Source organism: Micropterus salmoides, unplaced genomic scaffold (genome assembly GCF_014851395.1).
Source record: "Micropterus salmoides isolate LMB-PRFRI ecotype aquatic unplaced genomic scaffold, ASM1485139v1 Ms_hic_scaffold_6, whole genome shotgun sequence".
NCBI classification, from domain to species: Eukaryota; Metazoa; Chordata; class Actinopteri; order Centrarchiformes; family Centrarchidae; genus Micropterus; species Micropterus salmoides.
The window spans coordinates 26629610-26650247 of NW_024044348.1; the positions used below are offsets into that span (position 1 = coordinate 26629610).

The 20638-nt window shown below is 39.3% G+C and overlaps 1 protein-coding gene across 3 annotated transcripts in view; it reads left to right on the plus strand.

The window, feature by feature from the left end:
* Positions 1-19598, plus strand: part of LOC119890238 (MAM domain-containing glycosylphosphatidylinositol anchor protein 1) — a 202502-nt gene extending 182904 nt beyond the window's left edge. For 2 of the 3 annotated variants that reach the window (XM_038701400.1, XM_038701401.1), the window contains exons 17-18: positions 6310-6427; positions 15507-19598. In XM_038701400.1, coding sequence (XP_038557328.1) covers positions 6310-6427; positions 15507-15592 — 204 coding nt within the window. In that variant the 3' untranslated portion in view covers positions 15593-19598. The remainder of the gene's footprint in view (positions 1-6309; positions 6428-15506) is intronic. The other variant, XM_038701402.1, reaches the window with a different exon arrangement.
* Positions 19599-20638: the final 1040 nt, after the last annotated feature.

Below are 20638 nucleotides of genomic sequence, written 5' to 3' on the forward strand. Positions count from 1 at the left end.
AGGTAGGCGAGGCAGGATGGATGAATGAGGAAGGATTCATGCAAGAGAGGGATCGTCTCCTTGGCAACTGAAGGTTGCCTCATATATGTATATGACTATTTTTCTCTTGTCCCGCTCTTCCTTGTGTGGTCTTTCTCATATGCGCATGCATATACTGGACTGTATCTACTGTACATTTTGTCCATCACATGGGTGTATGAGTTTGGATTTATATGGCCTTACTGCTCTCTCACATTTGTGCATGTGTACGTTTGTCCAATCCATCACATGTTTGTGTGCTTGTCCTTGACCAAGTATGTCCTGGAAATTTGTCCACTACATTAAGTAATATCTGCTTTGGAAAAAAATGTCATGTATAGGTCATCACAGGATTATCACAGGATCTGTCTCTGGCTGAACACTTGCTAATCAGTGAAATCTGCTGCTGCAGTCTGGTTAGAGGGACAACCTGTGTTGTTTGTCTTGTAGTGGTGGCATAATGTTGAAAACCAGTGACAGTCGTGCAGAAATCACACTGTTAAAAAGTGGAGGCTCAGCAGGCCAAGAGAATAGTTTGCACAGATTTGGTTAAGGATTTCTGTCACAACATACTTTTAACCTCTTTGTTTTTTTCTGTCAACCCACACAACCTAAGATCTTCACCACCCTTAACCTTTATGATATAATGGCAAAAAATATATCTTACCAAGTTGACGCAGCTGTTTGTATCCAATGTCGTGAATTAAAGCAAGATCCATTAAATCATTTAAATTCAGGTTGCATGACTTATATGCATATTTGTTGTGCTGTCGTTCAAGTAAATTTTTTTTTAAAACTTTTACACTAACTTTACTAGGTATCTAAGTTATTCAGTTCGCTGTATCTATTTAACACACTCTCTCTCTCACACACACACACACACAAACACAAACTGCTGCCATGTAACAAATAAAGTTGTTAAATAATGTAGCGAGCATGCAGCCTTGATCCCAGCACCAGCCAGAGGAGGCAAGCTGATAAACATACTTTGTTACTCTCTCTCCCCTTCTCACACTTTTCCTCCTTTTCTTATTTCTGTATCGAACTCCCCAAGGGCCTGATGAAATGAGATAAGAAGGGTGAACCCCATTTATCTCTCTTCTCCATACCTGTCTGTCTCTCTTGAGTTTTCTTCTTTGGCCCGTCCACCACACTCTCTTTCAGCTCTCATCGCTGTCTCTCCTTTCCACACTGTTGCTGTTGTTATCCCAGCTGCCCTGTCTTCCCCCATTCTCTATCTGTCTCTTATTCTCCCTCTGTGTCTCTCTGGGGAGTGCTGTTTTCTTACAATCAATAATAATTATTGAGCTGTCTGCTGTTGACAATGGGAATTACCTGACACAACTGCTGTTGTGTTCTGCTGTTTTGTTGCTTTTCTACTAGCTGAAATGGTAAAGTATGGCTCTATTAAGTTAATTTTTCCAATTGCTATGGCTCGCTGCATCTAAAACTTTTAGTAGTGATTCTTATGAAAGAGGAGATGACTGTTAAAGATGAGCAGGGATTGTGTAGTGGCTGCTGGGAGTCAACTGATTGGTTTGGGCATTGCTGTGTTTTCACAAGTAAATGATGCAAGATGTGAATGTTGGCAGCCTTTGGCATCCATTTTCATTGCTTCTTTACATAAATTCTGATACAGTAAAACTTGAAAAGCTCTTTCAGAACCAGAGAAACATAATACAGTTGCTTTCAAAAGGCTGAGTAGTAAATCAGCTTTAACATGTATAGTAAAATTAGTGCAGCGCAGCTTTAAGTTCCAGTTTCCCCCACTCTACGTCCTCACTTGGTCTGACTTACAGTCTCTCTTTTTCAGAGAAGTTGGGAACTCTCACAACTTAAATTAATTTGCCATCTCAAAAGCTTGTTTACCAAAGCTGAGTAATGCCCATGCAGAGTTCAATCAAGGTTGGGAGGAGGGCTTTAAATTCAGGTAGGGTAATACATGTTGACCTTTTCAGATTGACTCCCTGCGTGATTTCAACCTGTGTTTTTATGAATGGGGTTCTACAGCAATGTTATAATGTTCCTTTCTTAGTGTAAATAGCAGTTTGCAGTATCAGCTACTATTAACTGACCTGGAGCTGAACACTCCATGTAACGTTGAGTACAGTATCGGCTGTGTCTGTGGCCGTTGTTTGGCAGCTTAGTGTTGATTCTCTTTCTGTAGAAGTGAAGAAACCATTAACCTAAATTCCCAAGCAAAATAAAGTGCAGTAACCTTATTGTGCCCCATTATCTATGTCCCCTTTGAACAACATTCTCATGATTTTCTAATTCAGTTGAACTCCCAGAGGATGGCTTTTTGAAGTAAATATTTTGTTCCACAGAGTGCAGGAGTGACTGCATATTGATGCTTGTTTCATTTCTGCTTCATGTTGAGAGCATGTCCATGGAGAACGCCAACTTTCTGGTCTTGTGCACAGCTCGCTGACTGCATACACTGAAGGTCTTTGAGGTGCTGCCACTCGTCTCTGTATTCCCCCTCTCTTTGTGCTCCATCCAACAAAAGTAATGATGTTTTTGAGCACAGCTTCCCTTCCTACCTCTCTAAAAGAGCTGTAGACCAGCCCATGGCTTACATTAATACAAGGCTTTTATTGTAAACAGTAGTGGAGCCAACCGATAAGGAAGCATTTAGAATTTAAATTGTTTACTGCCTGCTGGCCATGATTGCCGCATAATGTCAGTGTATATTCAAGTTGTAAATTCATGAAATATGAACTACCACTGTATGAGTGTTCTCTGCTCTTGGTTTTGTTCACTGCATCTTCAGGGAAAACTATGCTTTTTTTTAGCTGTCCATACACATTGAAAAAAGCGTGTCCATTATGACATTGTCAATCATCTGTAGCGATTACTTGTGCTTAATGTTTTCATTGTTCGACAGAACCACCATCTGTCTAACCACCTGTCTTAAGCCTAAAATAATCAGAGTGAATTGGCCTCAAAGCTGGTTGTTCATTGAGACCAACTTATAAAGCAGAAATTACATGTGCACATAAAATCAATGGTTGGGGAAATAAAAGAGATAACATGTTGTAGTAGATTATTTGTGTCCCTACTCGCTCCTCTGTGGATTACCCAGAGGCCATCTGTGTTCCTCGCAGTGTTTGGTACCTGGGGGGCTTGTTGGAAACCAGGCCAACCCACATTTGTGTGCCTCACACTGCACCGACTCTCTTCTGCACTGGTATTTCAAAGCTGTCTCTGAACATCTCTCTGTCTCTCTCTCTCACACACACACACACACACACACTCTCTCTCTCTCTCTCTCTCTCACGACTGTGTCCCCTGTGGTATGTGGACAGCACATCAATGGGAACATTAAAGGTTACAAGGCTCGACAAAACGACACATTCACAACTCCAACCTGACACTTTATTGTACACCCTTTGATCCTGTAGTTACACTCACACACACACTCACACACACACATACTTGAGCTGTCTATCTCACTAAGGTTTCCTCACACATACTCTGTGTCACACGGTGCACACTGTTATGACAAGAATTGTGAATTAAGAGAATTTTACTCAGTAGAGATTTTGTAGTCTACCTTTCTAGAGCAGTATGATATTTCTTGTGTATTTTTTAAATGTCATAGTTGAATATCAGACACATTAGATACAGCAGCAGCCTTTTACGGCCCATGACCCAATTTTTACATCCCACAATCTTACTGACCCTTAGCAGTGAATTTTAGAAAAGTGTTCTTTGTTAATGTACTTTTTAGTGCACAGAAATACTGAAATATTGCAAATACTTTATGTTTTTAATAAAAAAAGATATGAAGAATATAAAGAAATATCAATAGCCAATATCAATACTAAAAATCTTCCATGACTGTACATCAAGCAGCCTTGCCACTTGTAAGGTTGAGAAACTCTGAGATATACTTCACCTCAGCTAAGTGCCCCGAAGTGATGTTTAAGTGTGAGGCACTGTTGGCACTGGTGACTCACACTTGATCTGTCAGCAGTAATCATTAAGTGAAAGGGCGCAGGCCTATTTTCCTGAGCCTTTCCAAAAAAATAAACACCTAAAATCATTATATTGCCATCCTGTGTTGGGTAGCAGGATATTGCATTTCTTTGTGCTGTGCCATTCTGTTTGATATCTTTGAGGAAGTTATGCTCGGTGTGATTGTGTTGTTTTGCAACTCAAAGGAGACGGTTATTTGTTCTGTGTGTCAAGGCCAGTCTCAGGACTTCCTTGCCCTATTCTTTTTCTCGTCATCTTTAATTATACAACAATATGGACAACAGGAATAAAGTACAGAAATAAAATGAAATGTTAGCCACAGCCACACAGCAAAGAAACAGCATTGTATTATTTATAAATTAGGTGACCATGGCTTCTTGACCAATTAGCCTCTTCCCTCTGCTACCCCTGACTTTCCCTCACAGCTACCCTCTGTAAATCAAATAATCCTTTTTCACAAATGACCAACTTCATTTCTTTCCCCCTTCACACCGCCCAATCAGTTTCAAGGTTCTCCTAATTATTTTATTTATTCATTCAAAGAAGATCTCCCGTTCGGGGACCAAATTAGAAAGCAAGTGGGAAAGAGGTGGGACCGCTCTTGTGTTTCCCTCCCCTTTATGAATGTAATTGAATTGCCTCTCTATTTGGATAGGAGGACAGCATGAGACACATATAGAGCAACAGAAGGAAAATGAATTAGGCTACCTGTATATATGCTTGTGCGAGTTTGTTGGGGCTATGGCATTCATGCCCTGCAGTGTGTGCTCAAACACATCAGTCAGCGTACCACACAGGAATCAGTTAACTTAGACTAAATGAACCATGGAAAGATATGCTCAGCAACTCTCAAGTAAGAGCTACTGTAACTGAGCCAGAGGCTGGTCATACGTGCGGGACGGTTACTTTCTTTATTGACCTTTAACTTTTAAGGATTACATTGCAGAGGTGAACTGGAGAAATTACCTCACATGCGCACAGCTATGCTGGTGCTTGTCTATGGCAATGAATAGGCTATTGGTATCTGCCCCATGAATTTTTGTTTGATACTTCAAACTGACATTGCTGTTCGGCGCTAACACTCGCAGATTAAAACACAGGTAATGGAATGCTCCAGCAATGAGGAACTGTTTGGTGTTTTTGCAATTCTCCACCCTCCATTTGCTCAGAACGTATATGGGGTCGGGCCAGGCTTTTCTCCTTGGTGGGTCAGAACTGGGTTAATTGAACCCATGGTCTAGCTTGATATATTCACACACAATATGATGACAGGTCTGTTCTACCTGTTCACTGGGTAAAACACTCGCAGCACATTGGCGTTAACAGATGGCGTTTTTAAAGTCAGGTGTATTTGCCAGACCTCCTGTCTCTCTTGTTATGTATGTATACAGGCATACAGGCAGATTTTCCATCAGCATCACATCCATACACACAGTCACACCTGCTCCTCTCCCCATTTTAGTGGAATAACTTGAGGATTATGTGCCTTGCTCAAGGGCAAGTTGATAGATGTAGTGGAAAATGTTGCTATATGAACAGGCCCACGCACCGGTTTGTGCATAATGCCCATTTCTTTGGAAACCACCACAGATCAAATAAGCTATTATTACTGTAGGATCGTAACTCCCTCCAACATGATCACACAGAAAGCACAGTGGCTATTATATTTAAAATTACAATACAAGGCACCAATATAGTTAAAGCAAATAGCTATAGTTGTGAGAGTTGCTTTTGTTGTTATTTTAGAGGAACAAAGTTTCCTTGTTTATTTTCTGTTTCCCTCCTCATATTCTGGACAGAATACTCCTGGTTTCTGATTAGCTGGGTGCCTTGGTACACCACAGTAATTAGGCTGTCAGTCAAAACCAGATGGCTGGCGGCTACAATGGGGAAGTCGCCTGGAAAGCTTTCAGATGAGTCTCCTGTTTAGTTTTGTTGTTGTGGGTCCACAAATGATTATGGGATAAGAAAGAAGATAAATACTTAATACTGAAGCATACTACTACCTGCATGTTGTTATCTGTGCTGTTTGTTTAATTGTTTCAGCATACTGTCTTTTTAAATTGCAGGGCCATTTAATTTATTTTGACCAGTTTGAGATATTTAATGTTCAATCTGAAATGAAAGTTATTATCACATCCATTTTTACTTAGATGTAAAATTTTATTCAGACAAAAATTCCAGATGGTCATTCGTTTAAGTCAAGTTTGTTCGAGCAGGGTGATGGCTGTGTTTTTGACCAACTTGATATATACTTTATCAGATATACCCACCAGCATCCGTCTGTCTCTTTGTCTCTTCCCAAAACAGATTGTCTTTGAAGGAATTCGAGGCCCAAGTTTTGAGGGGGATATTGCCATTGACGACGTGTCCATCACCATAGGGAAGTGCAAGCAGGAGAACACTGTAGCCAGCGCAGGTAAGACAGGTAAGCTAGACTTTTTCTTTAGTGTAGAGACATAAACACCCAGAGAAAGAATCACAAAGAAGCAGCTGTGATTTACTGTTTTCCCCCATCATGCTCTGTGCGTGCAGGCGCATTTAAGAGAAACTCAAATAATGAACACAGTATAAAAAAAAAGAGTTGATAGCTTTTTTTGTTTTCAGCAGACATGCCAATAAAGCACTTGCTAGGAAGCTGAAACAGAGCTGAATTAAACTGAGATTAACTGAATTGATTTCAACTGAAAAGAAATGAATTGGGCAGCAGAGAAGGGAATTACTGTAGAGACAGGATTTTCAAAGGAACGAAGGAATGAAAGAAAGAGAACTAAACGTCTTCTTTGGTGTTTGGGAGGTGTGGGAATATTGTGCAGAGAAAATCTTGTCAGTGTGGGGGCTGGACGGAGACAAGTGGACACCACAGAGCACCGACATGTAGGCGATTTGGAGGCCTCATCATTTGCCGTCCATCGTTGTATTTAGTTGACATTCCCCTCTATTTTTTCAGCTCTAAGTTTCCACAGCACACCCCCGCTGCCTCCTCCACACCCACCTTCATTATACCCTGTCTCTTTTCCTCTTATGTTCTGCTCTCTAATAGTCATTTACCCTTTATTATATCTATACCTCTGCACAGTTTTTCATCTTTAAAAGCTTCTATTATTTCCCCTTTGGAGAGAAAGAGAGAGAGGACCAACAGAAAGTGTGTACTGATAAGGATTTCATGAGGAAGAGCATGAGTGAAAAAGACAGGAATGTCTGTGCAGTGAGAGAAAGAGAAAGACACCTGGATTCAACAGTGGCAGGGCATCGGCCCACCACAACAGTTGTTTTTACTCCATAATCTAATCACAGTTTTTCCACACCGCTCATGCCGTCATGCTAGACAAGTCAAACCAAGGGTCTGCCCATAAATAGAATACCAGAATACTATTTTGCTACTTATACTGCTTGTGATGGTCCACCATGCCTTAAGGATGAGAGAGAAAAAGAGAGTTACGAGGAATGAGTGCATGTCCATATAACCGTGTGGAGAGAGACTCAAATAGCCTAAAGGGTTGGGGTGTAGAGAAGAGTCAGAGATAGAGAAAAGGGCAAAGACGGAGAGTGACCGAAAGTATGTGTGTTTGTGCACGTGTGTGTGTGTTTAAGAAAGAGAGAGAGAGGGATCAAAGAAGAACCAAAGAAGAACCAAGAAGAAAGAGTACATGAAACGAAAAATCTTCCAGTTTAAGCCAAGACATGCATACAAACACAAACATACACACTTGCACAACAACAGCCACTTGGCACTTTTCTCTTCTTGCACAATGCCATTTCTTTTAGGTAAAGTAGGGACACTTTGAAACTGTGAAACTGAACAAGAAACAAAGATGTGATTCATTACTATGATAGAATGCACAACTAATCTTTTAACTGTTCATCAGCCAATTAGTTTGACGTTATGTTATTTTGGTATCTGTACAGTAATGTTATCATGTATCTAACTAAATTTCTAGTGTTTTGCAATTTGAGCGGTCAAGGAAGAGCAATAGAAGAGGGACCCTCCTCCAGGAGGCACAGACATGCATTCATTTTTAGATCTAGCAACATGTAGTGAGAAACTACATGCTCTTGTTCACTTTTTCATTGCTAAAACCTACTACAAAGGAAATGCAGAGCCATGGAAACAACACAAAACTGCAAAAATCTGAGTGAATTATTAACATCCTTCTTTTACCTCCTCAAACCCCCAGTGTGAGCGATCTCGCACATATTGCATGTAAAGACACTGGCGGATAGAGTAAATAATGGATGATGGTGAAAACAGGAAGACGAAAACTCTTGAGCTCTGGGACTGTGCGCGTGTATGTATGTGTGTCCTGCAGGTTTTGTGCAGGGAGAGACATACAGTGCAGACAGATGGGTAATTATCAGGCAACTGAAGAATCTTTGCCACTGTAAAAAACACAAATGGGTCCATCTTGAGTACAGATTTTGCCACCAATGAGTTGGCAAGGTAAAATGAGGATTAGAGAAGGATTAAACTCCACCCATGCTTGCCAGGTATGATGAAATCAAAAGACACAAGACTTAGAAGAAAGTGCAAAATCAGGTATAACATAACACCATTATTGCATTAATGCAAGATGGACAGAGTCAGTAATGAGTCTTATAAGGTCATGAATGTACTTGGTTCATTTGAGTCCGAACCAAAGTTCTTGAGTAAGGTTGTCTTCATACAAGTATGTGAGATTAAGATTAAGAATTAATACTGAACGATAGAAATATGCATACATGTTATTTTTGTCAGATTTATAAAGCTGCACGTATGCCTGCTTCTTTTTTATAAACCTCAGTCATTGTGGAGCTGGGCACACATGTGCCAGCTTAATTTCCACTCCCACGGTTCACCATAAATGTATGAAGAAATGCTCTTATAGTTTTTCATCATCCTTAACATTTGCAAAACAGCAAGTGCATTTCTCGAAACAGGTACTACAAACAGCACAACACAGTGGTTTACCTGCAAAAACTCTTAAGTTGCTCAATATCCTAGCTCTCAAAAGTAAATATTTAGGTCAGTGAACTTGTCAGAGCCATCAGAATGACTAGTCCTTGTGTCATTGTTTAGGAACTAGATAGTCAAAATGTTTAGCCATGTTGTCAATATAACAGTGTACTCTGTAAGTATTTTCTGACGTACACATTTGTTTTGATGACGATGATTGAAAATGCTGAAGACTGCACTTTTTCTGTACGGCATATATCACTTTCACCAGGACAACTTTATACATTGCAGGAGAGAGGACAGGAATCACAGTTACACTTTTGTACTGTTTGTACTGTAATTTGTTGACAAATAATGTCATTGTGATACAGAAAAGAAAAGGACAGGACTGTTTTAAAGCATTGCATAGAACAACTGTAAAAATACAGTTAGAATACTATGGAAGCCCTAAGCGGCCAACCATTCAAATCTTTATTTTTATCCGTTTTCCCGTGATAACGGGATAAGTACCTTGTGATCTCGAGATAATGAATGTTGGTTTCCCGTGATAACAGGATCATTTTTTGTTGGAGAAAACACACAAAAGCTGAACACAGTGGTCGGCAGGTGTGTAAAAGTTATAGTGTCACTGGTTAGCTCAGCTGGTAGAGCACAGGATTTGTAATCTAAAGATTGTGCTCTCAGAGTTTATTTTCCTTCTTGTGTGTTTTTTTTTTATCATCCTCTTTAACAAGGTTTTTATGAAGAGATTCAGGGGAATCCAATCACACATTTACCGACAGCTATTACAAAGGTTCCGAAATAGCTGTCAGGAAATGTGTACTGTTAAATGGATTCCTCTGAATGAGAAGCACAGGAATTTCCTCTGCCTGGGAATGATGGGGAAATGAAAAGTCCATAGGTTGATGGATGTGGACCAATCGCCAGGATACGCACAGTCCAGCATGTGCTTTATTGTGAGCATGTGAAACAGGCTCTTCATAAGAACTTTGTTGAAGAGGATTATAAAAAGATAAAAAAGGAAAAAGTGGTCCTAAGTAAGGATTGAACACACTAACCTTTGACTGGTGGTGAAAAGTGGTGATGTGGAGGTTGAACAAGTAGTTTTGAGAATTTCAATTCTGATCTGAGAAATGCACCAAAGCGGCTGAGAAAAACAGGAATCATGCATTTGCATTATCAATACTTTTGCCTGCTCCATCACTCATTAGACCTGTCAATTAGAAGGACGACAAAGAAGAAATAATGCAACCTCACCCACTGTGCTACATCGCAAGGTTCGAGATATGGGTGACCATTATGCACAGCTGTGGCTTTTTTTATAGGACCATAACACTAATTTATCACATGTACCTGTAAACCATCATCACGGTGATATCTCAGTCATTATTAAATGTCAGAAAGATGATCAATCATTATAGATCTCTTATTGAAACAGATTTTACAAAGTGCTTCACAATTCAGGATACAATTAAATGATGATTACAGGAACACGGAAATGGTGGCTCAAATGTAAAAAAAATATTTTAAATAAGTTAATGAATGGGACTGTGATTGACATACAGAAGTGTTGAAATTGGCAAACAACCTAAACAAACAAGTACTTGCACTGAGTACTGATCTCCTCCTTATCATATCCCCTGCAGCTATCTTTGGAGAACTGTACATACTGTGGTCTGAAGTATGCCCACATTCTCCTTTTGTTAATACCAGTTTATGTGCGTGTAATGGTGTGTTTTAATGCGTACATGACACATATGGCCCCAGATGTTTACCACCTTTGCCAACAACAACAATATCAGCACATGTTTAGATAGATAGATAGATAGATAGATAGATAGATAGACAGCACAGTGTCACATGGCTCTGTGTGAGTGTGAGTGAGAGAGAGAGGGGAGAGAGAGAGAGAGAGAGAGAGAGAGAGAGAATTGGTATATTTCTGAGCCAGAAGGCACTTCTGCTTTGAGACTTTGCTGCAGCTCCCTGCATCTCGTAGGATGTGGAGGGAGAGCAGGTGAACCTGGCAGCATCACCCAGCTGATACATCACACCTGTGTGTCACAAACACACACACACACACACACACACACACACACACACACACACACACACACACTCACTCACTGCAAACACACTCAGAGATACATTCATGCGCATTCACCCATGTGAAGTGTTTTCAATGGAGACTTACTGGATATGGAAGCACACAGGAATGCACATAAACTTACAAATACACACATTTGACAACTGTAGTGTATGCATTCTCACACGCACACACATTAGATTCAGGTTAACTATGAGCGTGCACAGGAGACTTTTGTCCTATGGTCCTCCACAAATGAAGGATGATTGCCTCTGACATGTTTGGTGCATCTCCGCCTGCATAAATCGCAGGGCTCCACCTGGCTCAGTTGCGTGTGTTGAAATAAGAGGTGGTGGAAGGTGAGCTTGTCCCCTACTGCTTTATTTTTTACTGTATTCTCTGTCCTCTGTTGAAAGCATTTCCTCCTCACCTCATTGTTGCTCTTCTATCACGTTGATCCACTGCATCATATTCTGAGAACTTTCCGTAGGTGAAACATTAGATCAAAATGAACTCTGAAATTGCTTAATCTAATTTAGCTCAACCAGGAAGTACCTCATCAAGATGTCATGGGCATTAACATTGACAGTCTGGGTAGTCATTTTAAATGTTTGAGTATGCTGTGACATGAACTGAGAATTATTCAGTTATTTGAGGATTTTAACTGTTAGCGTAAAAGGTGCAACAGAATATTGAGTTTTCTCAAAACAAAGCTGTTTGTGAAGGTGTGTTACATGTGATTACAAATGACAGTAAATAAGATATTCACGAGTTCTAAGTTAAAGAGGTGGTATTACGGTTTTTGGCTTTTTCCCTCTCCTTTATTGAGTTATATATCTTTTTTGTGCATTTAGTAGGTTTGCAAAGTGAAAAAGCCCAAAATCCACCCCAAAGGGAGTTCCCATCTCCCACAGAAAACACTGCTCTGAACTGCCTGAAAACATCTCGTTTGTAGTCCAGCCTTTACTTCCCTTTCTTGTGGCGTCACAATGAAAATACGTGTCATAATACTCGCTGAGCAACTACTCCGACATGCCCTCAAAAACACCGGTGGAAAAACACTAGCTACCCTCAAAGCAGTCAGTGGACATGAAGTTGTTACTGTGATGTAGAGACAGAGCTCGGTTAAAACTTCATGGATGAAAGATACTTTTGTTACAGATTAATAACTCACCACTCTGAAACTCTTGCTCCAGTCCAAGTTGCCAACCTGGTCGGCAACATGTAGCCTTCAGCTGAATCGAAGCTGTTATCTTTTCGCTGACCTGCCCTTCTCTGCTTCTGATTGGCTAGTAGTCCTTAACTAGGAACTGCGCATGTGCAACTCCCAACAAAGATCATTTAGAGACACGGTGTATCACTCCATAGCTAAAACGAAGCCTTCAACAAAGGGTGAAAAGAGGAGCTGCAGCAATGTGCAGTATGACAAAAAAATATGGTGCTTTTTGAAAATTAAACCATATAAACCTGTTCTGGTACAACCACTAAATAGAATTTTGAACCTGAAAATTAGCATAATACCATCTCTTTAAGTTAATGCTCACCTTTGTTCTCACTTCCAGATAAGCAGTTTGGATTATGTATTATAACAGGGGTATATTCAATTTTCTATTCACTCATGTTCAGTGGTGGAAATGGGGAGAATGCACAGGCACGCCGTTCCAGGAGTAAAGGTTGGGAGGGAAAAATGTTCCTGCTCAGTTTTTTGGGGGGAGAATCGCTAATAACTGTTTTACACTTTTACTAAACCGTGTTCATGAAACGAATATAATTAATTGTGCTTGAACCATAGACTGTTAAAAGAAGTCACTTGACATCACCCATTGGTTTGTGGGCTATGGTTTTGAAGCTTCCTGTTTGGCATTTAGGCTTGTTCAGTGGTGCTGGTAACATTTACACAGTGCAGTGGATTTGAGTCACCTGTATCCTGATTAGCAGGTCACCATGGTAGGGATATGCAATAGTGATAAAGTATACCCTGCTTTATCGTCTATTTCCCTCTAAATGGGACCGTATTTTACAAAATTAACATCATGCTGTATTGAAGAAGACTTGAAACTAATGATTGAGACGATAAACTCCTTAGGAAAGTGTTTACTGAGGTAATAAATCAAGTGAGAAGTAGGATCATTTTGACATTAGATCTAATGGAACCGGAATTCTTTTCGCAGCCAGTGGAGTTGCTCCCTGCTGGCCATTAGAAAGAATGCAGGTTGAAGGTTCCTGCTTGGCTTGAATGCACCACAAATCCAGCTTCTGTTCATACAGCCAATGGGAGAGCATGACATTGCAGGGTCCCTTGAACTGGTCTCCAAAGAAGCGTTTCTGTGTCATCACTATCGGCTACAGGTGTGCTGGAAGCTGCAGTGATGTTTACAGTTAATTATTTGATGGTGACAATGAACACATGCATTTATTGTTGTCGGTAGACAGGAGAGGAGAGCAGAGCAGCAGAGGAGAGGAGAAGAGAGGAGACAGCATGAGATCAGCAGAGCAGTAAATAGGAGGAGAACATGTTTTTGGAAGCGGAATAAGTATCAAGTCTGTCATCAAGAAATTTATCAGTAGATCTAATAGTCTAGTAGTTTTTGTTAGTAACTTTAGTGGAGATTGTTTATGTAGCTCTCATGATGATGAGTAAAATTAGAAAGAATTTGTTTATTAAAAAATATATGTGTATGTAATCTATCACACCTTTATATATAAAATGATGACTAAATGAGCTGAATGTTATTCCGTCATTCAGAGCATACATTTTATGCCTGTGATCATATGGATATTGCTAGCTAAACAGACATTGATTTTTTAGTTGGTTGCAGCACTAAGAAGCAGGTGTAGAGGCTAAGATTTATGTAAGTGGATTAAAATGCATGTGCACTGTCTGTGATGTGACATATATGGAACCACACACAAACACACACACACACACACACAAACGAACACACACAAATACATTGTACTGCATACGCCCATAGCATTGCATTATTTTTCAAACTCCATTTTATAGACCGGTATAGACCATAATCACTGAAACGGAGAGAGCGATAGCATGGGGTAGGGTGAGTTAAAGGAAGGGGGAGAGATAGAGAGCTTTAAAACATCATGTTCCTGTTCAATATGTTGCCTGTAAACTTTACTATACGAATGAGTGTGTGTGTGTGTGTGTGTGTGTGTGTGTGTGTGTGTTTGTGTGCCCAAGATCAAAGCTTTATTATAAATATTGATTTTCTGCCTGGAGGATGGACCTGTGATATGAAATCATATTGATCTCTTTAATACAATACCTACTTTTTATTTATGAAACTGTCTTTGAGCAGTTTGCATTTGTAATCTAGTGCTGCATTAATGTAATGCTGTGTATATTGTGTGCATGTAAGTGAGTGTGACTGTGTTGAGGTACACTGCTTCCGTGTGATTTTTAACATAAAAGAAAATCAATGGGAAACGTTGGATGATCTCATGTGGACAACCAAAGCTTATTACTATTAGTGAAAGTGTTCCAAACAATTCAATTACACCACGTGGAAGATGTGTGCACTAACTGTGCATAAACAATAACAACCTGGAGAAGAACAAGTCACATTTTGGTGATGTTGACATCAGCAGTAACTTTTCTTCTAATTACTTGTTTACTCATCTGCCCCCTCATTCTTGGTTGTGCCTCTCTTGCTGTCCTTCCTTTTCCGCTCGACTCTTTCCTTCTTCCCTGACAGTCTCTCACTTTTCTCCACATGAAATCCTAAAACACAGATTGATTTGACTACAACCCCTCCTCCTGCTTTCAACATTGGCAACATGGTTTGGTATTGTCCAAATTATGCTTTTTGAAGAACACTTTGAACTCTCAGCCACACCAGGGCTTTTTCATTGCACATGCTGCTGCACTCAGTCAGCCCTGGGCCAAAGAGTTAAATATATACTATCTATCTATGTATCTACTTGGTCAAAGTAATGGCAGGGTTGGCCTGTCCTATAAAATTAAGTTTACAAGGGACAAATAATGAAATGACATGTAAAATGACATTAAATAAAAAGATTAGGCTACAGTTTACACCTTTATCTCATATATACTGCAGAGAGTCCATTTCGGAAGAAAAAGAAAGGCAATTTTTTGCTTCTTGATTCAGATGTATGTTTTAGAGATTTATTTAATTGTGAGTGGTAAATAATCATTAATGAAACGGATTATCATATTAAAGGTAGGCAATTTATTCTGGAGGCCTGTTTTGTTATATTTGTTGAAATTCTTAATTACATCCTGACAGCAATCAATAAATAAATTATGAGTAAAAATAATTGAATTGATGGCTAGAGTATAAAATGCCCTCTGGATTGCTCAATATGCCTCTAAATATAGGACTGTGTTTGTTGGAACTTGCTATAAAACCTTATAAAGTCATGAGTCAAGCCATTAAATCAATAACAGAAGCTGACTATGGATTTTCTTTCCATGTATGAACTAATAAGACAACTCTGTTCTTTTTTCCACAGTTCTGATTGGTGGATCACACTCGCTCCCATTGGCCAGCTGGCTGACCTTTGGCCTCTCCTGCTTGCTGTCACTACTCTACAGATGATGAGCACTTCCAACAACACCGCCTGTCTGTAGTGACAGACACTGCTCTGATTCACGCTCTTTTACTTCTCTCTCTACCCTTCTCCCTGCCCTTTCCTCTAATTACCTGTCTCCCTAACCATCTGTCCTTCTCAACTTGTTGTCTTTCTATCCTTCATGCATCCATTTCATTCTTCTTGCTTAGATAACACAACATTGTTGTCTAGTTTCTTCTCCTCTGCTTTCTTTAAAGATTTCTCCAGCATAACCAACTGATGCTCATACTGTATTTAAGGTGAACATACTTGATGATCTTTGACAGTCGAACTACACAATCTCTCCTTTGTCACTCTATTAATCTGATTATATTCACTTTAACCATGTCAGCGTGTCACTTTGTCACCTTTTCCTCTCCTTCACTAACCTTCTTCATCCATACATGCACCCTCTCATGTATCTCCACTCCGTCGAACAGCAATCCTCGACGGCCCCTCCACCCTATTCCCCAGACACACCAAAGTGTCGGACACTCTACCAAAGATGACAAAGGACCTAAGGGAATAAAAATGAGGAAACAGGGATTCCAGGAAGAAGGTGAAGGAGAGAGAGAGAGAGAGAGAGAGAGAGAAAGTGGGAAAAATCTTTCTTCACAAAGTCCATCTCCCTTCCATCCCAGCCTTTGGGACCGTGGGAGCTACTGAATGACAAAGAGAAAGAAAAAAAACTGATAAATGTAAGAATGAATAAACAAATGAATGGTGAGGAAAGGACAAACCAGAAACGGAGGAAAAAAAGACAGGTGCTCCTGGTAGCCTCTCTGCTTGCCCTCTGCTTGCCACAAGAGACGAACCTCAGTGCGGATCATACGTGTACATTTATCTCTATATATATTAAATATAACAAAGTTTAAACTAAAACACAACTAGGACAGTGGAGGACTTTACAAAGTGAAATTAAAGAAGCACAACATTTATACAACCTCTGCTGTTCCTTTGGGTTTTATTCTACTTATTGTGTGATGTTGCAATTTGTCAGACCTATTCAATGTTTTTGATAGTTTGCTTTTTTTGTTTTGTTTATGGCGTTATAAGGGTCAAGGGCAATGGGTAATAAAGTATTATATTAATATTTATGAGAGGAAGAGAAGATGATTTTTGATTCAGAACCTGAATTGAGCACGAGGAGGGAAATGCAAGGATGACCAGGGCCACCTGGATAGGAACCTCAACTTTTCTTCGCACATACTGAACACACACGCACACACACGCACACAAACACATACGAACACATACTCAGTTTTCCTTGCTGACATCACAGGCAGGCTGTCAGCTCACCCTCTGCCTCAGCTACGTGTCTCATCAGTGAATGAAAGAGAAGGAGAACAGACGGATGTTGGAAGCAACTTGCACATTTTTGCTCCCTTACCATGAACTCCCCATCACTGGACATCATGACTCAGATGTATGGATTGATCAACCACAACTGTACATGTCTCAAATGAAGAGAAAAGCATGGTTTGGTATGAGGGGGTCAGAAAGAGCCTGGAGTGAGTTCAGTTCATTATATGGTCAGAGAGCACCTCTTTCTTCACAGGTTATTGAATGTCATAGATGAATTCCCCATACACACACACGGCAGGCGTGAAAGATGGAGAAGATCAGTATCTGGCGGGGGTGCAGTGTAGACTGCATATCAGACTCTCTGTCATTGTTTAATTAACATTGAATGTCTGTACTGTAAACAATTTTCATAATCACATAGATATGATTGTTAAAGTTAAGCAATACTCATATCTATAGATCTATATACAATAGTTTATGATTGCGTTTAAGATAGCAGAGAAACATTTTGTGTCCAAAACACATCTCTCTTCATTTGTCATTTATAATTACCAGTGTTTTCACCATTCATGAAGTTCCACAATTAAAGCTGTAGCTATTTTCATCATACAGTGGACAGTATGTTTGCGTTTTGCTGCAACATGCTTCAACTAATCACGAGAAAACTCCCCATTCACCAGTCGCTCTGCTCCAGTAATCTGCTGGTGATCTGCTTCATTAACATGTGCATTACATGTGAGTCTTACACCTTATGTATTTTATTGTCTCTGTCATGTTGATTTGATCGTTGCACTTGTTTCTTATTTGTTTTTGTTTTCTTTATTGTGGCCAGTACAAATTGTATTGATTTTTCAGTCAATAGTACATAACACTCAGACATGATGTGCCTGTTTGGCTTTCCCAGTCTGGCGTGAGTGGCACTGGTTTTTATTGTATGTGTAATACATCATAGTGTATCAGTGCAAGCTTTTAGTTCACAAAAACTAAACTTTGTGTTGCATGTTGGACAAATCAGTGAAAGTAGGGTATTATAAGAACACAGAAGCCCTTCGGCAACTACTGTATACAAAAATGTATTCTGTTCCTGTATCTTAGCTTTATCACTGTCAGCACACATTTACTTTGGTAAATGGCAGGTTGTACCTAAATGAAACTATTTTTGAAGTGAATTGGAGTGACATGCCTTCCTGTAATTGTTCATTCTCCAATCATATACTCTTAAGGCTAAGCTTGCAATATTTCCCTTTTTTATAATCTCCCCAAAAGGCCCCTGTCATTTTCCCAAAACACAGCACAGCAAAAAGTGCTAGCTTTGGGGGGAAATATTACAATACCTCAAATTCCAACGGCTTAAATGACTAAGTGAATTGGCTACATGTGGTTTAGTAACAGCTTGAGTTATCATAAGCATTATTCAGCACTAAAGCAACACATTGTGGGTCAGTACATTACCCATATAGTACTAAACACATTTTAGAAATGATGTGCATGGCATTTCATCTTGCTAACTGTCAAATCATTCCTCATATTGCCTCATATTTCAATGGCAGTAGAAACAGGGGAAATCCTACCATTGTTTTCAGTGCATTTGGACATGCAACAGCTGCAAATGAACAGACAGAACACTGTGGACCTTTTAAGATGTGCTGTCTGTAACCTTTGTTGTATTTCAAACTGACACACGCTTTGGTTGTGTTTTGGCTTTTTATGACAATTTATGCCTCACATTTTAAGGTGAGGCATTGTATTATATTATAATAGAATATCAAAAGCATATCCTACACGTGTGCAAATAATTCAACCCATTGCTAAGCTTTCCTGTAATCGTTGTGTTGACTGACAAAGCAGCAAATTGTGACTTTTTACCAATGAGTATTAAAATATGTGGCAATATGGCAAGATAAATGGTACTGTATCCACCTACTCCTGTGATAGAGCAGGCTTTTTTTTTTTCAAATAATAATCAAATAAATTCTTCCAACTGGCACACTAAGCTCAACTTTGACTAACCATAAGCAGTGCTTAATTCCCATCCAAATGAAAACCATTGTTTTCTACAGAATGTAAATCAAGCAACTGGTTTTAATAAATAATAATAAAATAACAGTAATAAATAATAGTAATAATAATAAAAATATTTTTAATAATTATCGGAATAATTGGAATTGCCATTTCACAATATTCAGAGTGTAACCACAGCTGTAGCAACATTTCATGTTGGTCATGTCATAGCTAGGACAGATACAAAGAGAGGCTTGCATAACAAAATCACATGCTAAAAGCATCACTTGTGAATCAAGTTAAATATTATGATATCAGTAGGGAATAACAGAGTAATGTACTTAATTTGTTTCAAAATAACATCTGTCAATACAATTAAATTGGGAAAAAAGCAAAGAAATCAAAAGATTTTGTTGAAAATATCTGTCCTAGTTGGCATGCTTTGGTAGCAAACAAACAAACAAGCATCTTAAACATGCTGATTGTCATTTAGCACAGGGAGAATGTGTAGCACAACTGTCAATTAGCATACAATAGTTCAGAAGTGTGAGTCATTCAACTTTAAGCACCAGAAACGTAATGAATCAGACTGATATTTTGAAGGTCAATCAAAACATGTTTGAGCTTAACATTGTAAATTGCATAAATAGAACCAAACTCAACTTCAATAAAGGCATTACCTTCACAGCCCGTTGGTTTTTAACTAGAAAACATAATGGCTTTATTAGTTGTCTCTTGTGGTTTTGAGATGATTTTAAATCCATTTTTGAGTGATTTTGATTTGAAGACAAACCAAAGACAAGTTGCTAAATATTTACCACATTAAGTAATGATGACATTTACCTGAACAGTTTGATTTTCTCTTAACAGGTAGGTGACACAGTTAATCTACTTAATTAGTATTTGAAGACCAGTCTATTCCAAAACATCTATTTCAGTTGCAATCCCCTAACGCAGATTAAGTGAGTGAAACACCCGCGCTCACACATCCCCCAAAAAATGTGGGCTCTTGTTTGTGTCCATTAAATGTGAGTAACTTAGTCATTTCCACTTCCTGCTAGTAACCTTACTGACCCCCTGTAGAGCTACACACACACACACACACACACACACACACACTTACAAATAGATTTCTGCCATCATGCAGATACATAATAATAACTGGAATGACAAAGTGACTGTTAATCTTCAATCTCCTCTGCACTGTCTGTACTGTCTTGAATTGATTAGAATTGACCTGCAAGAGACTGTCTGGAATTACTCAGCCTCTGCCCCCTCCTCAAAGCTGCCAATACACTGAGCAACTGCGTGGCAGTAGAGTGAATATTCCTCCTGGCAACAGTAATAAAGTGAGGTACATGTTCAAAAGTTTTTTTCTTTTTTTCGTAAGAAATAAGATAATTTGAAATAATCAGTGTCCGAGTGCTGGTAACACTCGCCGGTTAATTCTTCCCGTGTGTTGTTGCTTAAAACATTATTAGGGTCTTACAGCCTTGGTTTACAGACTGGAATGACCTTTTCCAGAAAACGCTGTGACCCTTACCCTGGTTTCCAGGTCAAAGGTTTATTTTAGGAAAACATCCCAATGTTTCAGTGGACACACATGATGGTGTCTGCAGTGTTCTGTTTCACCAAGCAGCTTCAAAGTGATATGGCTTAAGACCAAATAAACTACTTTTTTAGGACTCACCTGACAATTGTCAGGTTTATAAGACCATATAAACTAC